At 45.9% G+C, this 16,952-nt stretch overlaps 1 protein-coding gene across 1 annotated transcript in view; it reads right to left on the reverse strand.

Moving 5' to 3' along the window:
- Nucleotides 1–16,667, reverse strand: part of LOC147700310 (uncharacterized) — a 429,112-nt gene extending 412,445 nt beyond the window's left edge. The window contains 3 exon segments of the mRNA XM_086936302.1: nucleotides 3,785–3,892; nucleotides 6,171–6,297; nucleotides 16,498–16,667. Of these exon segments, the coding sequence (XP_086792428.1) occupies nucleotides 3,785–3,892; nucleotides 6,171–6,297; nucleotides 16,498–16,521 (259 nt within the window). The 5' untranslated portion in view covers nucleotides 16,522–16,667.
- Between the last annotated feature and the right edge of the window lie 285 nt (nucleotides 16,668–16,952).

Consider the following 16,952-nt stretch of genomic DNA (forward strand, 5'->3'; position numbering starts at 1 on the left):
CATAAACGTTTTAATGTATGCAAGAGCGGTGCACTATTTGCCCCCAGTCACCTCTCTTCCTATTTTCTCCTTGCCTTTTCAAATTCACAGACAAGATATCTCTGTAATCAGCAGGAGCCAATCCCAGGGTCTGGCCACTCAAAGTGCTCTGAGATATCTATGTTCACAAACTTTGTCAAACAGCGCACACCATCCTGATCACCCAAACATTTAATCATACCTTGGAGCGGAGATGCCACACAGTATATCTCAATGTTTGGGGCACCAATTCCCCCACTGTTTAAGGGTCACTTGATTGCTCCTACTAAAACATTTTACGAGCTCCACCTCATACCAACTTCTTTCAGTTCCTTGAAGAATGGTCTCCTGATTACAATATGTAAAGCCAGAAAAAAAATATAAAAATCTAGGCAGCACCAGCATTTTTCGCTATGGCTACTTGAACCATGGGGAAAGAAGGGACATTGACATTAAAATTAACAGACTGCTTGCATTGTGTTATATGCGAACTTCTTATTTTTTTTATGACAGACCCATGGGTCTCTGGGCCATGTATCCTGCAGATCCTTCGAGTCTTTGCTCAGACCACTGGGCTTCATACCAATCCCTCTAAATCTGTACTGTTCCCGGTGTGTGGTAACCAGGGTAGAAGTAAATGGGAGGCCCAGTTGATGCACGTGATGGAGGGATTTAAATACTTGGGTATCTTCATGTCTCCTTGTCCAAAGATTTCATGGCCACATCACATAAATCCACTTCTTGCTGGCCTCCGAGATGAGACAACAATATGGTCATCTCTTCCCCTCTCGCTGTATGGGCGCTCAGAGATTTTTAAGATGGTCTCTTTACCTAGAATACTTAATCGGTTACAGAACTTCACATACCGCGTTCATGGTTCGCGCAAATAAACACCATCCATAATAAATTCCTATGGAATGGAGGGGCAGTCCAGGTGGCACTACATACCTGTGCACAATCAACATATTGCAGGAGCATCGCAGCGCCGAACATATACTCTTATTATACTGCCTCCCATTTATTATTCATAAATAAATGGTGGTGTAACACACCAATGGACCCGGCCTTCGCGCTGGAGCATGCAGCGATGGAGGGTGTCCCCCTCCTTCGGCTACTATACAGTACTCAGAGCCTAGACTTCCTACCTCATGCCAGCAGAACAGCGGTTCGGCTCTAGAGGTATACTGTAAGGCAAATGGGGTGGCGTGGGCGCCTGACCCAGGCGACTCCCCTATGGCACTGCACTCACCTTCGCCAGGTGGCAGTTTTAACGGGATTCCGCAAATGGGACCTGGAGGGCATATCCACACTTGGAGATGTCATGAAGGGCAATAGTTTAAAGTAGAATTCCAATTGCATAAAAAGCAACTCTATAAATACCTTCAAGTGAATCAAGCTCTCACTCCCAAGATTCTCACCCTGGACAACCTTCCAGAGTTTCACCCCCTTGAAGGCCGCCTTCTTATGGGGGTGAAACTCGGGGGCAATAAAATCCGACAGATTTATCAGACTTTGACGACACACTCCAGAACGACGCTAAATAAGACTAGCGGGGCGTGGCAGGAAGATATACCAGACTTAACTGAAGATGACTGGGCCGAGGCCATAGCTAGTCCCTGGGCGGGGCCAAGTCCTCTCGATACAGCCCCATCCAATTTAATTACATACACAGTGAATATTATAAGCAACTCCGTCTCTGAAGGATAGGGCTTATTCAATACCCCCAGTGTTTACACTGTGAAAGAGGTTAGGGAACATTTATACATGCGGTCTGGAATTTTACCGCTATACAGCCCTTTTGACGTAAAGTCTCAACTTACCTGGGTAGGGTATTACCCTGGGATCTTCCATGCAACCCTAAACTATTTTTACTATACAGCACTGATGGGATGGGGGTGGAGGGGGGGAAAATCGGTATAAACAACATCTGCTCTTCCTGCCCCTCACTATTGCTAAGCGTGATATCGCTCAGTTAGGGAAATGGCAAAAAGAACAAGATAGATTTGTGGGCGCAGAGATTGCGGTATTCCAAGCGCGAGGCTGCCCCCAGAAACCCAGCAAAATATGGTCCCGATGGCCAACATATTTGGGTATCGATCTTCCCCCTTCCCTCTCAGACCCCCTGATGAGTGAACCTCTCCACACGTCCTTGACCACAACATGCCACATATTATATCTTATCATCGCCGATGCGGGTACTCAAACATACTCACTAAAATGCATGGGTAATGTAAGTGTCTGCGCAAAGTTTTTGTAATTAATTCTGTATACAAGCTTGGTACTTTTGAATTATCTTATCTTCAACATGTATATGTAGGGCTGCTGCCCAGATGTTACCATAAAAAGTCAATAAAATGTGTTTTCCCCAACAACAACAAAAAATATGAACATACAGCCATATTGCTGTAACCAGCCCTACCAAGATTTACTGTCATCAGTTAACCGTCAGTAGGATAAATTTAACCTCCTAAATTCTTAAAGGCGTCTGGCTCCCACTTTAGTCGTGCAAGGGAGATCACAGCTGGATCTGGCTCAGCCATGGGCCTGTGAGGAAACAGACCATAATTTCTGGGGACTAGAAATAATTCCAAACTCAGGGGTCGATTAGGATGGCGGACGGACAAAGTCCGTCCGCCATCCTGTCTGGGGCAGGGACCGTCCGCCACAAGGGCGGATGTATAGTGCCCCGAATTAGGATGCACCCGCCACAGTGACGGGTGCATCCCGCATTTTTAACATTGCGGCCGACGGTGCTGAAAGCACCGTCCGCCGCAATGTCAAAAATGCATGTTGTGCGTTTCACAGAACAACATGACAGGCACCGCGCGGTGCCCGCGATGTTGTACTGTGAAACGCAGGGGGGTACCATAGGTAGCCCCCATGTACACCCCCCACACCCCTTCACCCTGGGGGCCCGCAACGGGCCCCCAAAGCAAGAACCGTATGCCTTTTCGTGGCGGCATTGCCGCCACGGAAAGGCATTCCCCTCAGCCCATCCTAATATGGTGGCGGTGTCTGATAGACCATATTAGACCTTTTCTGCCGCGTTCGCAAGGCGACCGCAGCAAAAAAAGCGCCGGACGATCTTCCCGTCCGCCACGGTCCCCCCCGCCATTGTAATATGGCGGGGGGAAATAGGTGGCAGACGGGCAAGGATGGCGGACGGATCGCCACCGCCTGCATGGCGGTGGTGATCCGTCCGCCATCCTAATCGGCCCCTCAGTTTTGACAGTAGGAAGGCTGTTTACTTGGTCCTTAAAGAACCAAAGTCCATCATCATTATGTGGCCTATCTGGTAACTATATACCCCAGTTCCGACCACTCTCTGTCGTAGCGGAATAAAGAGGCTTCACTGCCATTGTGAAAAGCAGTGGCGAGAGCGGACACTAATGCCTTGTCCCCCTGTATAAATAAGCCCACTGTGGCAACATTATCCTTTCTGTTCATACCCCTGCCAGTGGTTGAGACAATAACAACCCAATCCACTTCAAGAATCCCTGCTCTGAGCCCCATTTGTTTCAAAGCTTCAAATAAGCATGCCCACAGCAGTGTGTCAAATGCCTTTTCGATATCAAGCGACACAACCACCACCCTCTGGTGGAATAGGGGAGTCGGTCAGCAATGTGGCAAATAGTGCCATTTTATCTTTCAGCAGGACTATGAAGATATATGTGTGTGCTTGAGAATGAGCAGCAAGGCACATATGTGGAAATGAAGAAAATGTCTGTCAGGTGGTCTTCAAAACACTTGCACGTTTCTCACTCACTTGGGGACTGATCATCGTATCTTCGGTCATAATCATCACTGCCCAAGGGACACAGATCTTCCTTTTCTTTTGCTCTTAATGAAAAGACAGCGGTTGCAATCACTGGACCTAAGAAACAAAAGGAGATTTCTAAGTGATCAACAGCTTCTTGAGTCATGGTCCAAAAGACAAGACTATAAACCCTCCGAGTTAATAAAAATTGTAATTACAGAAATGAAGAGCATAACTTCCTGTGCAATAGTGGCCATCACCACAAGCGGGTGCCATGGGGACAAACTTTGTAAATACTTTATTATTGAAAAATAAATACAACAGGGCAAATAATGTGCCACATAGACAAGAATTTGACATTCAGTTGTAACCAAGAGCCGGTAGACGTGAGGGACCTTGGAGGTAATCTCTGTGCGGACCAATGATTCCATGGGGAGGTCGACGTCATGATTTTGGTGGCGATGAAGGACATTTTGTTGTTGGCAAGAGTGTTAGGAGTATGCTTCTACAACTGTAATAGCGGCAGCTGTGGAAAACTTAGGGACATGTGGAGGGGTGAAGACAGGGTGAAGAGCAAAATAGGTGTGGGTTTGGACTGTCTTAAAGGAAAGGATGTCTTACTGAAATCCATCCCAAGTAAGATTAAATGAGGCCAAATCTACAGTAGTGTCAATCCTGCAAGTAATATATTTAGGTTTCACAGTGGACTCCTATCTAGTGCCTCTCATGTTTCATATATAAGCGTTAAGCAGCACTTAGTGGTTTCCCTAATCATTTCTAAATTACACTATTCAAAATAATGTTATGCAGCCACTCCAGCTACCTACTGAGTTGCTAAAAGTTCACAATACAACAATGCACTTGGTGGGGGGCCTGTGAAACATGATCAGACTTCCTTCATCCAATAGACACTGCACTGGCTGCCCATGGGTGCTGGAATCAAATTCAAAAGACTCTTCTGTGCACACAATGGTTTACTGGGCATGGTTCTCACACAATTCAACATGAAAATGACAGCAAAGATCACCAGCCAATTACTTCCCTGTCTCGCTCCTCTTTCAAATAAGTACAAAGAGCAGATGGGCTCAGAGGAATCCACTGAAAATCCTTGTCATTTCAGACTTAGGACATGATTTAAAAAGTTTGGCAGAGAAGTAACTTTCGGGAAAGTGGAAGACATTAACTTCGCAGTCCCAAGGGTACTATACCTGCCAAATTTAGAGATGACCACTGGCCCTGCGGTCACCTCTGTACATTCAAGGGAACCGCTGTCAAAGCAATTCCTTTCAATACATTTAAGTAATGTGTAAAGCTGCCAATGGTTTTAATGGCTGTATACCAAACTATTGACTTTTTTTGTTTTTCAACACCAAGTTCTCAAAGTGGGAGCTTATTTTCTAAAAACAAAAAGCTAATGACCACCAGGCACTGGGTGAGCGTTCTCCAAGGGTGCGGGGTCATTAGCGCTAGGTTATCATGGCGGTGACGGACATAAAAAAAAAAAGCTTTACACCGTTCAGTCTTATTACTGTACCCTAAATGGGGTGGACAGTGTAATGTTCTTCCTCTGACAGCCTCTCCACTGGTGGGCCATTTGAGGAAGTATTCCATCGACACAGCCAACAGCAGCTCCATCTACAGAATACTTAAGGTTTGCCCATCTCTAAATGAGCGGGCAGAGTACTCAGTCACTTTTGCAAGGAAGTCCAACTCTAAATCTGTCCGGAAGCATGCCAACAGGTTGCCCTACCTCCTGGCACTCCTCCTGTATTTCAATGCTCTTGCCAGTACTTTGCAACCCAATAAAGACATAACCAGACAGCATCACCATAAAATCAGTAACCATCCGCACCTGTAATCATACTACAGTAGTACTTTGTTGAACCAGCCATACTCTTTAAATGATTGACACAGGAATCAGATCGCGCAAACATTCCTCTTGGAGATTACATTTCTAGTATTCCTGAAATGTATGGTAACTGTGTGTGATGTAAACAAATCGCACATCCACTAACAGTATGGGTTAGGTCCGTCTTCGAACCAAAAGAGTATTACACTTGCAAATACAATTTCAAGGCGCTCAAACAATGCTACACACCCAGCTACCATTGAGGTGCCCATTGGACTGGCAATCCCAGCCCAAAAAATAGGTCATTATTATATGACATTGGCTTGCTCCACAATTTTGTTACTTGGTCGAAAAAATTAAGTCGTTCAAATCACATTGGTGCAACGGGTGAACTGGTGTCTGGGGAAATACATGTTTCGTAGTTATAAAGAGTCAAGGAAAGTTTAAAGACCTATTTCAAAACTTATTGTGAGGACCGTACACCGGCAAACTGTCCGCTAACATAAAGAGTGCAAACGTCAGACAATGCATGCAGCGCAACTTTACCCAGTGACATCAAGACCTGGTGAATTTCCTTCATCACATTTGCATAAAGGGTCTTCTGCCATTTGTGTAAAAGTTCCCACTCCAGTTGTGAGAAACAGGCAACAACATCCTGGAACGTGAGCAGCGTCTGAAAGAAGAATGATTATATTAAACTACATTTAAAACGTCATCATAAACAGCCAGGCATGATGAAGAAGAAAATGTGTCCATTTGACGCAGGGGTACTCTTTGACCTAACTATTCCATCTCACAATGATAACATGACAGCGATGGCTCTAGATAGGCCACACTCTGTAACCACAACAAAGCCCAGGGCTTGCTCTTTCTCTACCCCACCGAGGCCTGGCTGGCACAAGCCAGAACAGAGCACCTGTCAGTGGTGTTTTACTGAGTGCCACGTGTCACTGATATGCCAAACCAGTGTTTGTTCAAAAACTAGAATACACATATGCCAAAAAGGTTGATACATTTTATAACTACATCTAAATTGTTTGGCACTGGTGGCCCATTATAAACTGTGTCTGACCCAGCGGCTGCTCCGTGAAACTGGATAAACTGAATAAAACAAAAGCTTTGTGGGACATCATTTTTTCAGCAGTTGCAGGAATTTTAGGTGGATGCTCTGCAACCTTAATTTCATGTTTCAGGCCTTGGATTTCCCTATAGAGTTTCAATTATCGCTTCAACCTTAATTTACGGTTATTCGTAAAAGTTTAGTAGAGGGTACAGACAGGAACGCTTATATATCTCCCTACAAAAGCCCCAGAGACAGTCTTGAACATCTTGTTTTGTGCCATTAGCAGTTAGTTTCACTTTCTCTTCTGAAGCCTTCACACAGTGCTCCAATGTTCTAGTCTGCCAATTAATAGGACCCAATCTAAAAAGAGTTAAGACCCATTCAAAGGGGATACAAATGAACTTGCAAGAAAATGATCACATATAATGGGACTAACTGTTCAAACAGATGCAAAGACTAATGAATCTGTTGACTAGGCATGGGTTAAGAGCGTGAAAAATACAGAGAGATGAAAGGGGTTTAGGTGACCTACAGTAATCCAGTGAAGATGATGTTGGTTTAAAGGCTGTTAAGCCACTAGAAGCCTGACACTCGATACCGAGTGTGTCAAAGGTGCGGCAGGGCCATTCTTTTATTATCTGAGTAACTAGAGTGAGCGATAATTGAGTGCCATCAATGTAAATTGTACATTTCAAAGTGTTGAGGGTGATAAGGTCTACAGTGGCACAACAAATAGAACAGGAGAGAAATCAAAAACAAAACATGCAACTTTCGTTATTAAAGGAAAGTTCTAACTCAAACAAGCATTTGCAATGCAATCGGTCTTGCATCGAGACACATTTGAGCAACAGAAAGTGCAAATAAAAATGTGTGTTTATCTAGCTCCTGAAAAGTAAGAAAAAGCAACTGTAACACAAAGCAAATTGGCAAAAGTAGAAAAGTAGAAAAAAAGTGAGAATTATTGGATGAGTAATTTGCTTATAGATGTATGCATTGTATTGCATTTAATATGTAATAGAAATAGAAGACTTAATAAACAGAACAGTGCATGTAAATGTTGTGGTGGTGAGTGATGCTGTTGTGTTGCAGAGTTAATATGTTGTGGTGCTGCTCACAAAGCAGGAAACTAATGATGAACACGGCAGGGCGCCAGCGGGTGCAAAAGCCCAATTAACAAAATGTAATAACAGACACGCCCTAAGTAAACACCAGCACCAATAAATCGGACATTCAGACTTACAATATCTGAAAGCAAAGCTTTTAACACCGATACTGACTCACTAAGCAGGAAATGCATGAACGCGGCATGGGCCAATGTGGAAAAGGTCAGGCTGTTGAAGACAACTGCCAAAGCCTAATAAACAGATTGCAATATGAGAGAAGAGCAAGGTAAACAGCATTGGCATATAAATTGTATATGAAGGCCAAGTATATTTGGAGACAGATTATATTGCACAGAAACCTCTAACATTTGTAGGGCTTTATAGGTGGCACAACAGATGGGCTGTTTAGTCCTGAGAATAGGTAGATACATGTACTCCTGTCGGCACCTTTTGATATCACGTGGCATCTCCGTAACTTGGCTAATCTGGTGCCCGGTCTTGGAAACCTTGTTATGGGTGTTGGCGCTGTGTGTGTCACCTCCGTTTAAGGTAGTCACCCTCACTAAGGCAGGTGCAAGGTCTAGCGCGAGGAATCCTAGACATCCAGGCGCCCACTAAGTGGTGTTAGGGAGCAAGGGTCCTGCATCTCAGTTAGCAGTTGTAAGCATGCTGGGACTTGTAGTTGCACTTGTGTCACAAGTGGCGGCCTACTCGTCCCAGCATGCCTAGCGCTACTGATTACTCAAGACTGGCCTACCCCCGCCCCTCCCCTGTGGAACACGAAGGTGCACACAAGCCTCTAACTGGCCTCCTGATCTATATGATATTAAGCACTGAAGAACAGCACAGCCACCTCCAGCAAACACTGCACGCTCGCCCATAGCTCAGCGGCGTAATGCACCTGCGACAGAGTATGTGCCGGTTTCTGAACAGTCTTCTTCAGCGCCTCACAACAGCCAACAGTAAGTGCCATATTCTAATTTATAGATTGTACCCGGCTCAAGCGAACTGTGGGAAGTCCTCGTGGATCTGGGGGTAAACCCTGCCTGCAGCTAATGGCACAAAAACAACCATTAGGCAGCGACTGCGTACCTCCTCCTGTGGCTTAGTTGCGATGTGCTAACTTGTACTGACCCCTCTTCCACCCCCAAACAAATGGTACTGTTGCTATCGACATAAGAGGATTAAACGTGCATCAGTGCGCGAACAAATGAAATTCAACGCATCTCTGTTGTAGGTGCATTCACCATCCGAGCTATTACACCAAAGCCACCTTGAAAGAGAGTCAAGAAGCAGCATCATCTGCGCACATCTGTTAGGCAATCAGACCGCTAAAGCCTTCCTGAACGTAGGAAGATTTTCCTGCTTGGTAATCAAGGCTTTAAGTAGGCCGGGTCTCACCGGGTCCGCACACCAGCAATGTTTTGAAACGGGGCCGCGAAACGGACCCGATTCGGGCTCTTATTTTTCTAGACTGCAGTGGCAGCAGGCACACCAGCGTGCAAGTACTAACACTGCTCACTTCTCAGTACTGGACAACATAAGGCATGACGGCATGCCAAGTGAGCGTTGTAGGGGAAGCAAAATCTTCCAAACAGTAAATGTTTCTCTGTATTTACCTTATTTTGTTTAAATGGCGCCTGGGTTCCCACACGGTTGTTTAGCAGCCCTTCACAAATGCCGATGATGAACTAATTACCGCGTGGCAGCCAAAAGACATGCTTTCCCTGAAATTTCCTTTGCCTGCCTAGCTCACCGACCCTGATTTGCCAACTCTATCCCTCGTACACATTCGCCAAGTGACACGACAAACGGAGTGCTTAATATTGGAAGTAGGTAGATACATGTACTCCTGCCGGCACCTTTTGATGACACGTGGCATCTCTGCAACTTGGCTAATGGGTGCACGGTACTCTACTCATGAAGCTTTAGTCTTCTTTGTGGGTTCAATATGTGCTTTTACATTTGATGTAATTAAATTGCAGTTTAGTTCCCTGTGCGCGATGTTAACACTAATTCAATTGCAGTGTAGTTTTCTGTGCGCATGCCGCTGTTTATTATATAAATACTTATTTTCTTATGAAGCATTGCTCTTCTTTGTGGGTCCAATATGTGTTTTTACATGTGAAGCGTGCCGCTGTTTATTATACAAATACTTACCTTATGCAGCATTGGTCTTCTTTGTGGGTCCAATATGTGTTTTTCTTTTACATGTGACGCTATTCAATTGATTTTCACTTTCCTGTGCGCGTGCCGCTTGACGCTTGCCCCAAACAACAAACTAAAGACACACGCCATTAGGCGCGTTCTGTACACCACAGCAGCAGCGCCCGGCAGAGTCTCAACACGTGATGCTAACGCGCCAGCTGAAGCGCGTGCTAGGAATGAAATCTATGATTGTTTATGATATAAATGACTGTTTATGATAGAAATACTTATTTTCGTATGACGCATTGGTCTTCTTTATGGGTACAATATGTATTTTTACATTTCAGGCAATTCAATGCTAACGCGCCAGCTGAAGCGCGTGCTAGGAATGAAATCTATGATTGTTTATGATATAAATGACTGTTTATGATAGAAATACTTATTTTCGTATGACGCATTGGTCTTCTTTGTGGGTCCAATATGCATTTTTACATTTCAGGCAATTCAATTGATGTCCACTTTCCTGTGCGCGTGCCACTGTTTATTATATAAATACTTATTTTCTTATGAAGCATTGCTCTTCTTTGTGGGTCCAATATGTGTTTTTCTTTTACATCTGACGCTATTCAATTGATTTTCACTTTCCTGTGCCGCTGTTTATTATATAAATACTTATTTTCTTATGCAGCATTGCTCTTCTTTGTGGGTCCAATATGTGTTTTTCTTTTACATCTGACGCTATTCAATTGATTTTCACTTTCCTGTGCGCGTGCCGCTTGACGCTTGCTTCAAACAACAAACTAAAGACACACGCCATTAGGCGCGTTCTGTACACCACAGCTGCAGCGCCCGGCAGAGTCTCAACACGTGATGCTAACGAGCCAGCTGAAGCGCGTGCTAGGAATGAAATCTATGATTGTTTATGATATAAATGACTGTTTATGATAGAAATACTTATTTTCGTATGACGCATTGGTCTTCTTTGTGGGTCCAATATGTGTTTTTCTTTTACATGTGACGCTATTCAATTGATTTTCACTTTCCTGTGCGCGTGCCGCTTGACGCTTGCCCCAAACAACAAACTAAAGACACACAGCATTAGGCGCGTTCTCTACACCACAGCTGCAGCGCCCGGCAGAGTCTCAACACGTGATGCTAACGAGCCAGCTGAAGCGCGTGCTAGGAATGAAATCTATGAATGTTTATGATATAAATGACCGTTTATGATAGAAATACTTATTTTCGTATGACGCATTGGTCTTCTTTGTGGGTACAATATGTATTTTTACATTTCAGGCAATTCAATGCTAACGCGCCAGCTAGGAATGAAATCTATGATTGTTTATGATATAAATGACTGTTTATGATAGAAATACTTATTTTCGTATGACGCATTGGTCTTCTTTGTGGGTCCAATATGCATTTTTACATTTCAGGCAATTCAATTGCTGTCCACTTTCCTGTGCGCGTGCCGCTGTTTATTATATAAATACTTATTTTGTTATGAAGCATTGCTCTTCTTTGTGGGTCCAATATGTGTTTTTCTTTTACATGTGACGCTATTCAATTGATTTTCACTTTCCTGTGCGCATGCCGCTTGACGCTTGCCCCAAACAACAAACTAAAGACACACGCCATTAGGCGCGTTCTGTACACCACAGCTGCAGCGCCCGGCAGAGTCTCAAAACGGTATGCTAACGTGCCAGCTGAAGCGCGTGCTAGGAATGAAATATAAACAAACACGCAAGTCATTAGGCGCGTTCACTACACCAGAGCTGCAGCGCCCGAGAATGTCCACGTGATGCTAACGCGCCAGCTCAAGCGCGTGCTACAAAAGATATCTAAACAAACACGGAAGTCATTAGGAGCGTTCTCTACACCAGAGCTGCAGCGCACGGGAATGTCTCAACACGTGATGCTAGAGCGCAGGCTGAAGCGCGTGCTAGAGATGAAATCGCCAAAGAAATGCGCTTAACCACCCCCGCTCAGCCATTCCCAGGAAACCCACAACAATAGGCATTTCGCTGGAGCAGCGCTATGCGCTGCTAACACCAGCGAGACCTAAAAAAAATAACTTACAATCTTGCTTTCACTGGTCTTCCTCTAAGAATTTGGAACGCTCTTCCTCCAGAGATCAGATCAAACCCATTGACTGCATCTTACAAGAAACAGGTCAAATGGCTAATCTTGAGTGAACACTAACAGCATTAACCTGACTCACTTTCCCTAGACTCCTCTCCACCAGGATTTGATACTTCTTTTATTCCGTGTTGTTTGAATTTTTGCTCTCTGTTTACCTCCAGGACCTTGGACCCTGCCCGCGACTACCATCGCCAAGCTTGTCACACCCCATGCCATCACCTCCACGGACTACATTCTACTCCGGGACCTGACCTTCCACATCGACAACGGAAACGACCCCAACTCCACCACTCTCCTCGACAACCTCGGACTGAAGCAGCTGGTCAACACATCCACCCACAGAGATGGATACACACTCGACCCTATCTTCGCGGGAAAGGGGACATCCGATTCAACCACACCACCAAGCCCTCCATGGACGAACCACCACTACGTCCATTTCACCTTCAACACCATCACCGCACCCAAACCAGCCCCACGACCGCTATGACGGAACTGGAGCAAGGTCACAGAGGAATACCTCATCACCACCCTTCTCCAAAACCCCTGCAGCGCTACAAACGACACCAACGCCACAGCCACAGGATTTCACTGATGGATCTCCGGCTGCGCCGACAAGCTTGCCCCCAAACCAGCCCCACGACATAACTGGAGCAAGGTCACAGAGGAATACCTCATCACCACCCTCCTCCAAAAGCCCCCCAGCGCCACAAACGACACCAACGCCACAGCCATAGGATTTCACCGATGGATCTCTGGCTGCGCCGACAAGCTCGCCCCTCTCCGCCACCCTGCCAAACAACGCCCTCTGAAGGCTGCCTGGTTCACCACAGAACTACAAGAAGCCAGATGCACCTGCAGACGCCTAAAGAAAAACTGGCGAAACCAGAAAACCACGGAAGCACAGAACAACCACAGGAGCACCCTGAAGGAATACCACCAGCGCATACGAGACACCAAACGGACCTTTATAAGAGACAAAGTCCAGACCAACGTGAACAACGCCAAGGAACTGTTCAACGTCACACAGCAGTTTGCAAAGCCCTCCAGTGAAACCTCGGACATCGCACCTTCCCAGGAACTCTGCAGCAAACTCAGCTCCTACTACTATCTGAAGATCAAGGCCCTCTACGACAACGTCAGTGAACCAGCGCCAGACACCACCTCCCTCCCACCGCTGCCGATAAGCCAACCATCATGACATGGAATCCCACTACCATCGAAGACATCACCTCTACCATGAAGAAAAGCCACTCAGGAGCCCCAACAGACCCCTGCCACTGCACATATTCCACAGGGCCTGGAAGTCACTGGAAGCGGGCGGAGGTTAAACCCCTCCACAAGAAACCAATGGCGGACCCCACGGACCTGAAGAACTACTGGCCCATCTCTCTCCTCCCCTTTGCGGCCAAAGTCACAGAGAGACTCGTAAACGCCCAGCTGACCACCTCCATCGAAGAGAACTCCATCCTAGACGCCTCCCTGTCTGGATTCCGCAGAAACCACAGCACTGAGACCACCCTCCTCGCCGCCACCGACGACATCCACATGCTACTCGACCAGGGACTCACTGCAGCCCTCATCCTTCTAGACCTCTCTGCAGCCTTCAACACCATCTCACATCGCACACAGACTTCACGACGCGGGGATACAAGGAACTGCCCTCGGCTGGATCCATTCCTTCCTCTCCAGCAGAACCCAGAGGATCAGACTCCCTCCCTTCCTCTCCGAACCCACCGATATCAACTGCAGAGTACCCCAAGGACCATCACTTAGCCCTGCGCTTTTCAACATCTACATAGCCCCCCTCACCGCCATCGTCAGAAAGCATTGGCTCAGTATTGTATTCTACGCCGACGATGCCCAGCTCATCCTCTCACTCATGAAGAATCCAGAAGACACCAGACTCTGCTTCCAGGAAGGAATGAAGAACGTGGCAGCCTGGATGAAAGACAGCTGTTTGAAGCTCAATTCAGAGAAGACCGAAGTCCTCATCCTCGGACCCTGCACCTCTGCTTGGGACAACACCTGATTGCCCTCCGCCCTCGGGAACCCACCCACCCCCATGGACCACGAACGAAACCTCGGCATCATCCTCGACTCCTCCCTCTCCATGAACCGCCAGATGAACACCGTGGCCTCCACTAGTTTCAAATGCCTGCGCATCCTCCGCAAGACCTTCAAATGGATCCACCCAGACTGCAGAAGGACCGTCACCCACACGCTCATAACTAGCAGCCTGGACTACGGCAACGCCCTCTAAGCCGGAATCAACAGAACTCTTCTACACAAACTCCAAACCATCCAGAATGCCGCAGCCAGACTCGTCCTCGGTACACCGCGTCACAAACTAATGACCCAAAACCTACGAAACCTCCACTGGCTCCCTGTTGAGATAAGAGTCACCGTTAAACTCCTCACCCAGGCCTACAAATCCCTCAACATCAGACCCAAATACCTCAACAAGAGAGTATCTTTCCATGTGCCCAAGAGGAACCTCCGTTCCACCGACTTCGCCCTGGCGGAGGTCCCCTGCATCCGCAGAAACAGAATGTGTAGGAGAGCCTTCCCCTACATCGCAGCCAAGTCCTGGAACAAGCTCCCTGTGAACATCAGACGCTCCCCGACTCTGCACGCTTTCAGGAAGGTCCTCAAGACCTGGCTCTTCGACTGATCTGGAGCCACCCTCCCCTCCCAGTGCCTTGAGACCCTCATGGGTGAGTAGCGTGCTTTAAAACCCCCTGATTGATTGATTGTTATCTCGTTCTATAGTCCTGCTGAAACTGTAATGGCCCCTCTGATCAGGCTGACTCTCCTGCCCCATGACCCGATTGTTCCCCCTTTGTTTGACATTGTGATTATTTTACGACTGCATTTGTTCCATTGTGGTGTTTTATTCTTGCGTTCGACACTTTGTACAGAACTCTGATACCAGTAAGGGTCATGTTCGCGCTTTATAAAACTTTTCAAATCAATAAATGAAGGTCCCCAAGTTCATCAGGTGCTCACAGTGAAGGTGAATACGAATCATTATCTCACTACACATCACGCCCTTCCTCCAACCTCCACCTCCCTTTTCTTTGCTAAAATTACTTGGCTAAAAACAGTTTGTGCAAGGGTTGATCCAAAACTAGGTGTGTCAAGTGTAGTACTTTAATAGCTGCTAAAAACGGACAAACAAACTAAAACACGAGCACCCCAAAACTGAGACCACTGGCTCCCAGTAAGTATACTGTTCAAATTATACGTTCTAACACCTTAATAAAGATTCCTCCTACTGACCTCAGGCAGGGCATGTGCTGCCACGGGTACAGATAAGGCGGACGCGTGGCAGCACCACCAAAAGAAAAGAACTCAAACTGTCCCATTATTAGGTCAAGTGAAAGTGTGCCACCTGCACAATGCTCTCTTCTGTCACTTGTGAGCTGCAGATGAGGGGATAAAAACCTGTCAAGGGCTAACCAGTCTGTCAGCCATCCAAGGTTGGTAAATTAGGAATCACTGCAAGGAATAACATTTAAATCCGGTTATGGCAATGCTTCGGTGACTACAAATAAATATGACATTGAATGCTGTAAACCGGTAGTCACCTCTACAGCTAAATTATCATACGTTATGATGCACTGGGTATGTTTGTAATCCACAGACAGGCTTCCTTCATTACAAAGGCAGGCTTCCTTTATTACAAAGGCATGCTTCCTTTATTACAAAGGCATGCTTCCTTTATTACAAGGCATGCTTCCTTTATTACAAGGACAGGCTTCCTTTATTACAAGGACAGGCTTCCTTTATTACAAGGACAGGCTTCCTTTATTACAAGGACAGGCTTCCTTTATTACAAGGACAGGCTTTCTTTATTACAAGACAGGCTTCCTTTATTACAAAGGCAGGCTTCCTTTATTACAAAGGCAGGCTTCTTTTATTACAAAAGGCAGGCTTCCTTCATCACAAAGACAGGCTTCCTTTATCACAAAGACAGGCTTCCTTTATCACAAGGATAGATTTCCTTTATTACAAGGACAGGCTTCCTTTATTACAAAGACAGGCTTCCTTTATCACAAGGATAGACTTCCTTTATTACAAGGACAGGTTTCCTTTATTACAAGACAGGCTTTCTTTATTACAAAGGCAGGCTTTCTTTATTACAAAGGCAGGCTTCTTTTATTACAAAGGCAGGCTTCCTTCATCACAAAGACAGGCTTCCTTATCACAAAGACAGGCTTCCTTTATTATAAGGACAGGATTCCTTTATTACAAAGACTGGCTTCCTTTATCACAATGTTAGACTTCCTTTATTACAAGGACAGTTTTCCTTTATTACAAGGACAGGCTTCCTTTATTATTACAAGGACAGGCTTCCTTTATTATTACAAAGACAGGCTTCCTTTATACAAAGATGTTGCACAATATTACTCACGTTGTCCGGGTCCCTGGGGTCCATGTCTGTCCTGGTGTTCTTTGTAAGTTCAAAGGTCAAGCAGCAGTACCTGCTGTGACTGAGCAGCGAGTAATCAGTAACGCTGCCAATAAAAACGCCTTGATACAGCAAAGACCAACAGCGAGCTCCTGCCTCAATATTATGATAACTCACTGCACGGAGAGCAAAATAATGTAAGTGTAAGATACGGTCCTCCCCAAAATAAGACAGGGAGGAGACCGACTTCTGCGCAGGCGCGGAATAATTAAATACCTTCTGAGCATGCGCGGATCACTACTAGGCAGTGTTACGTCATCAGCGCATGTGTACACAGGGCGATAGATAGAACTTTTCATCTGCGCATGCGCACAGTGCATTTCGTACACTATCCGCCCATGGACACACAAATTGCTCTTCCGTAATGTGACTGTCAAGATACGCATGCGCAGAAGGAA

This window comes from Lissotriton vulgaris, chromosome 8 (genome assembly GCF_964263255.1).
Source record: "Lissotriton vulgaris chromosome 8, aLisVul1.2, whole genome shotgun sequence".
In the NCBI taxonomy this organism is placed as follows: Eukaryota; Metazoa; Chordata; class Amphibia; order Caudata; family Salamandridae; genus Lissotriton; species Lissotriton vulgaris.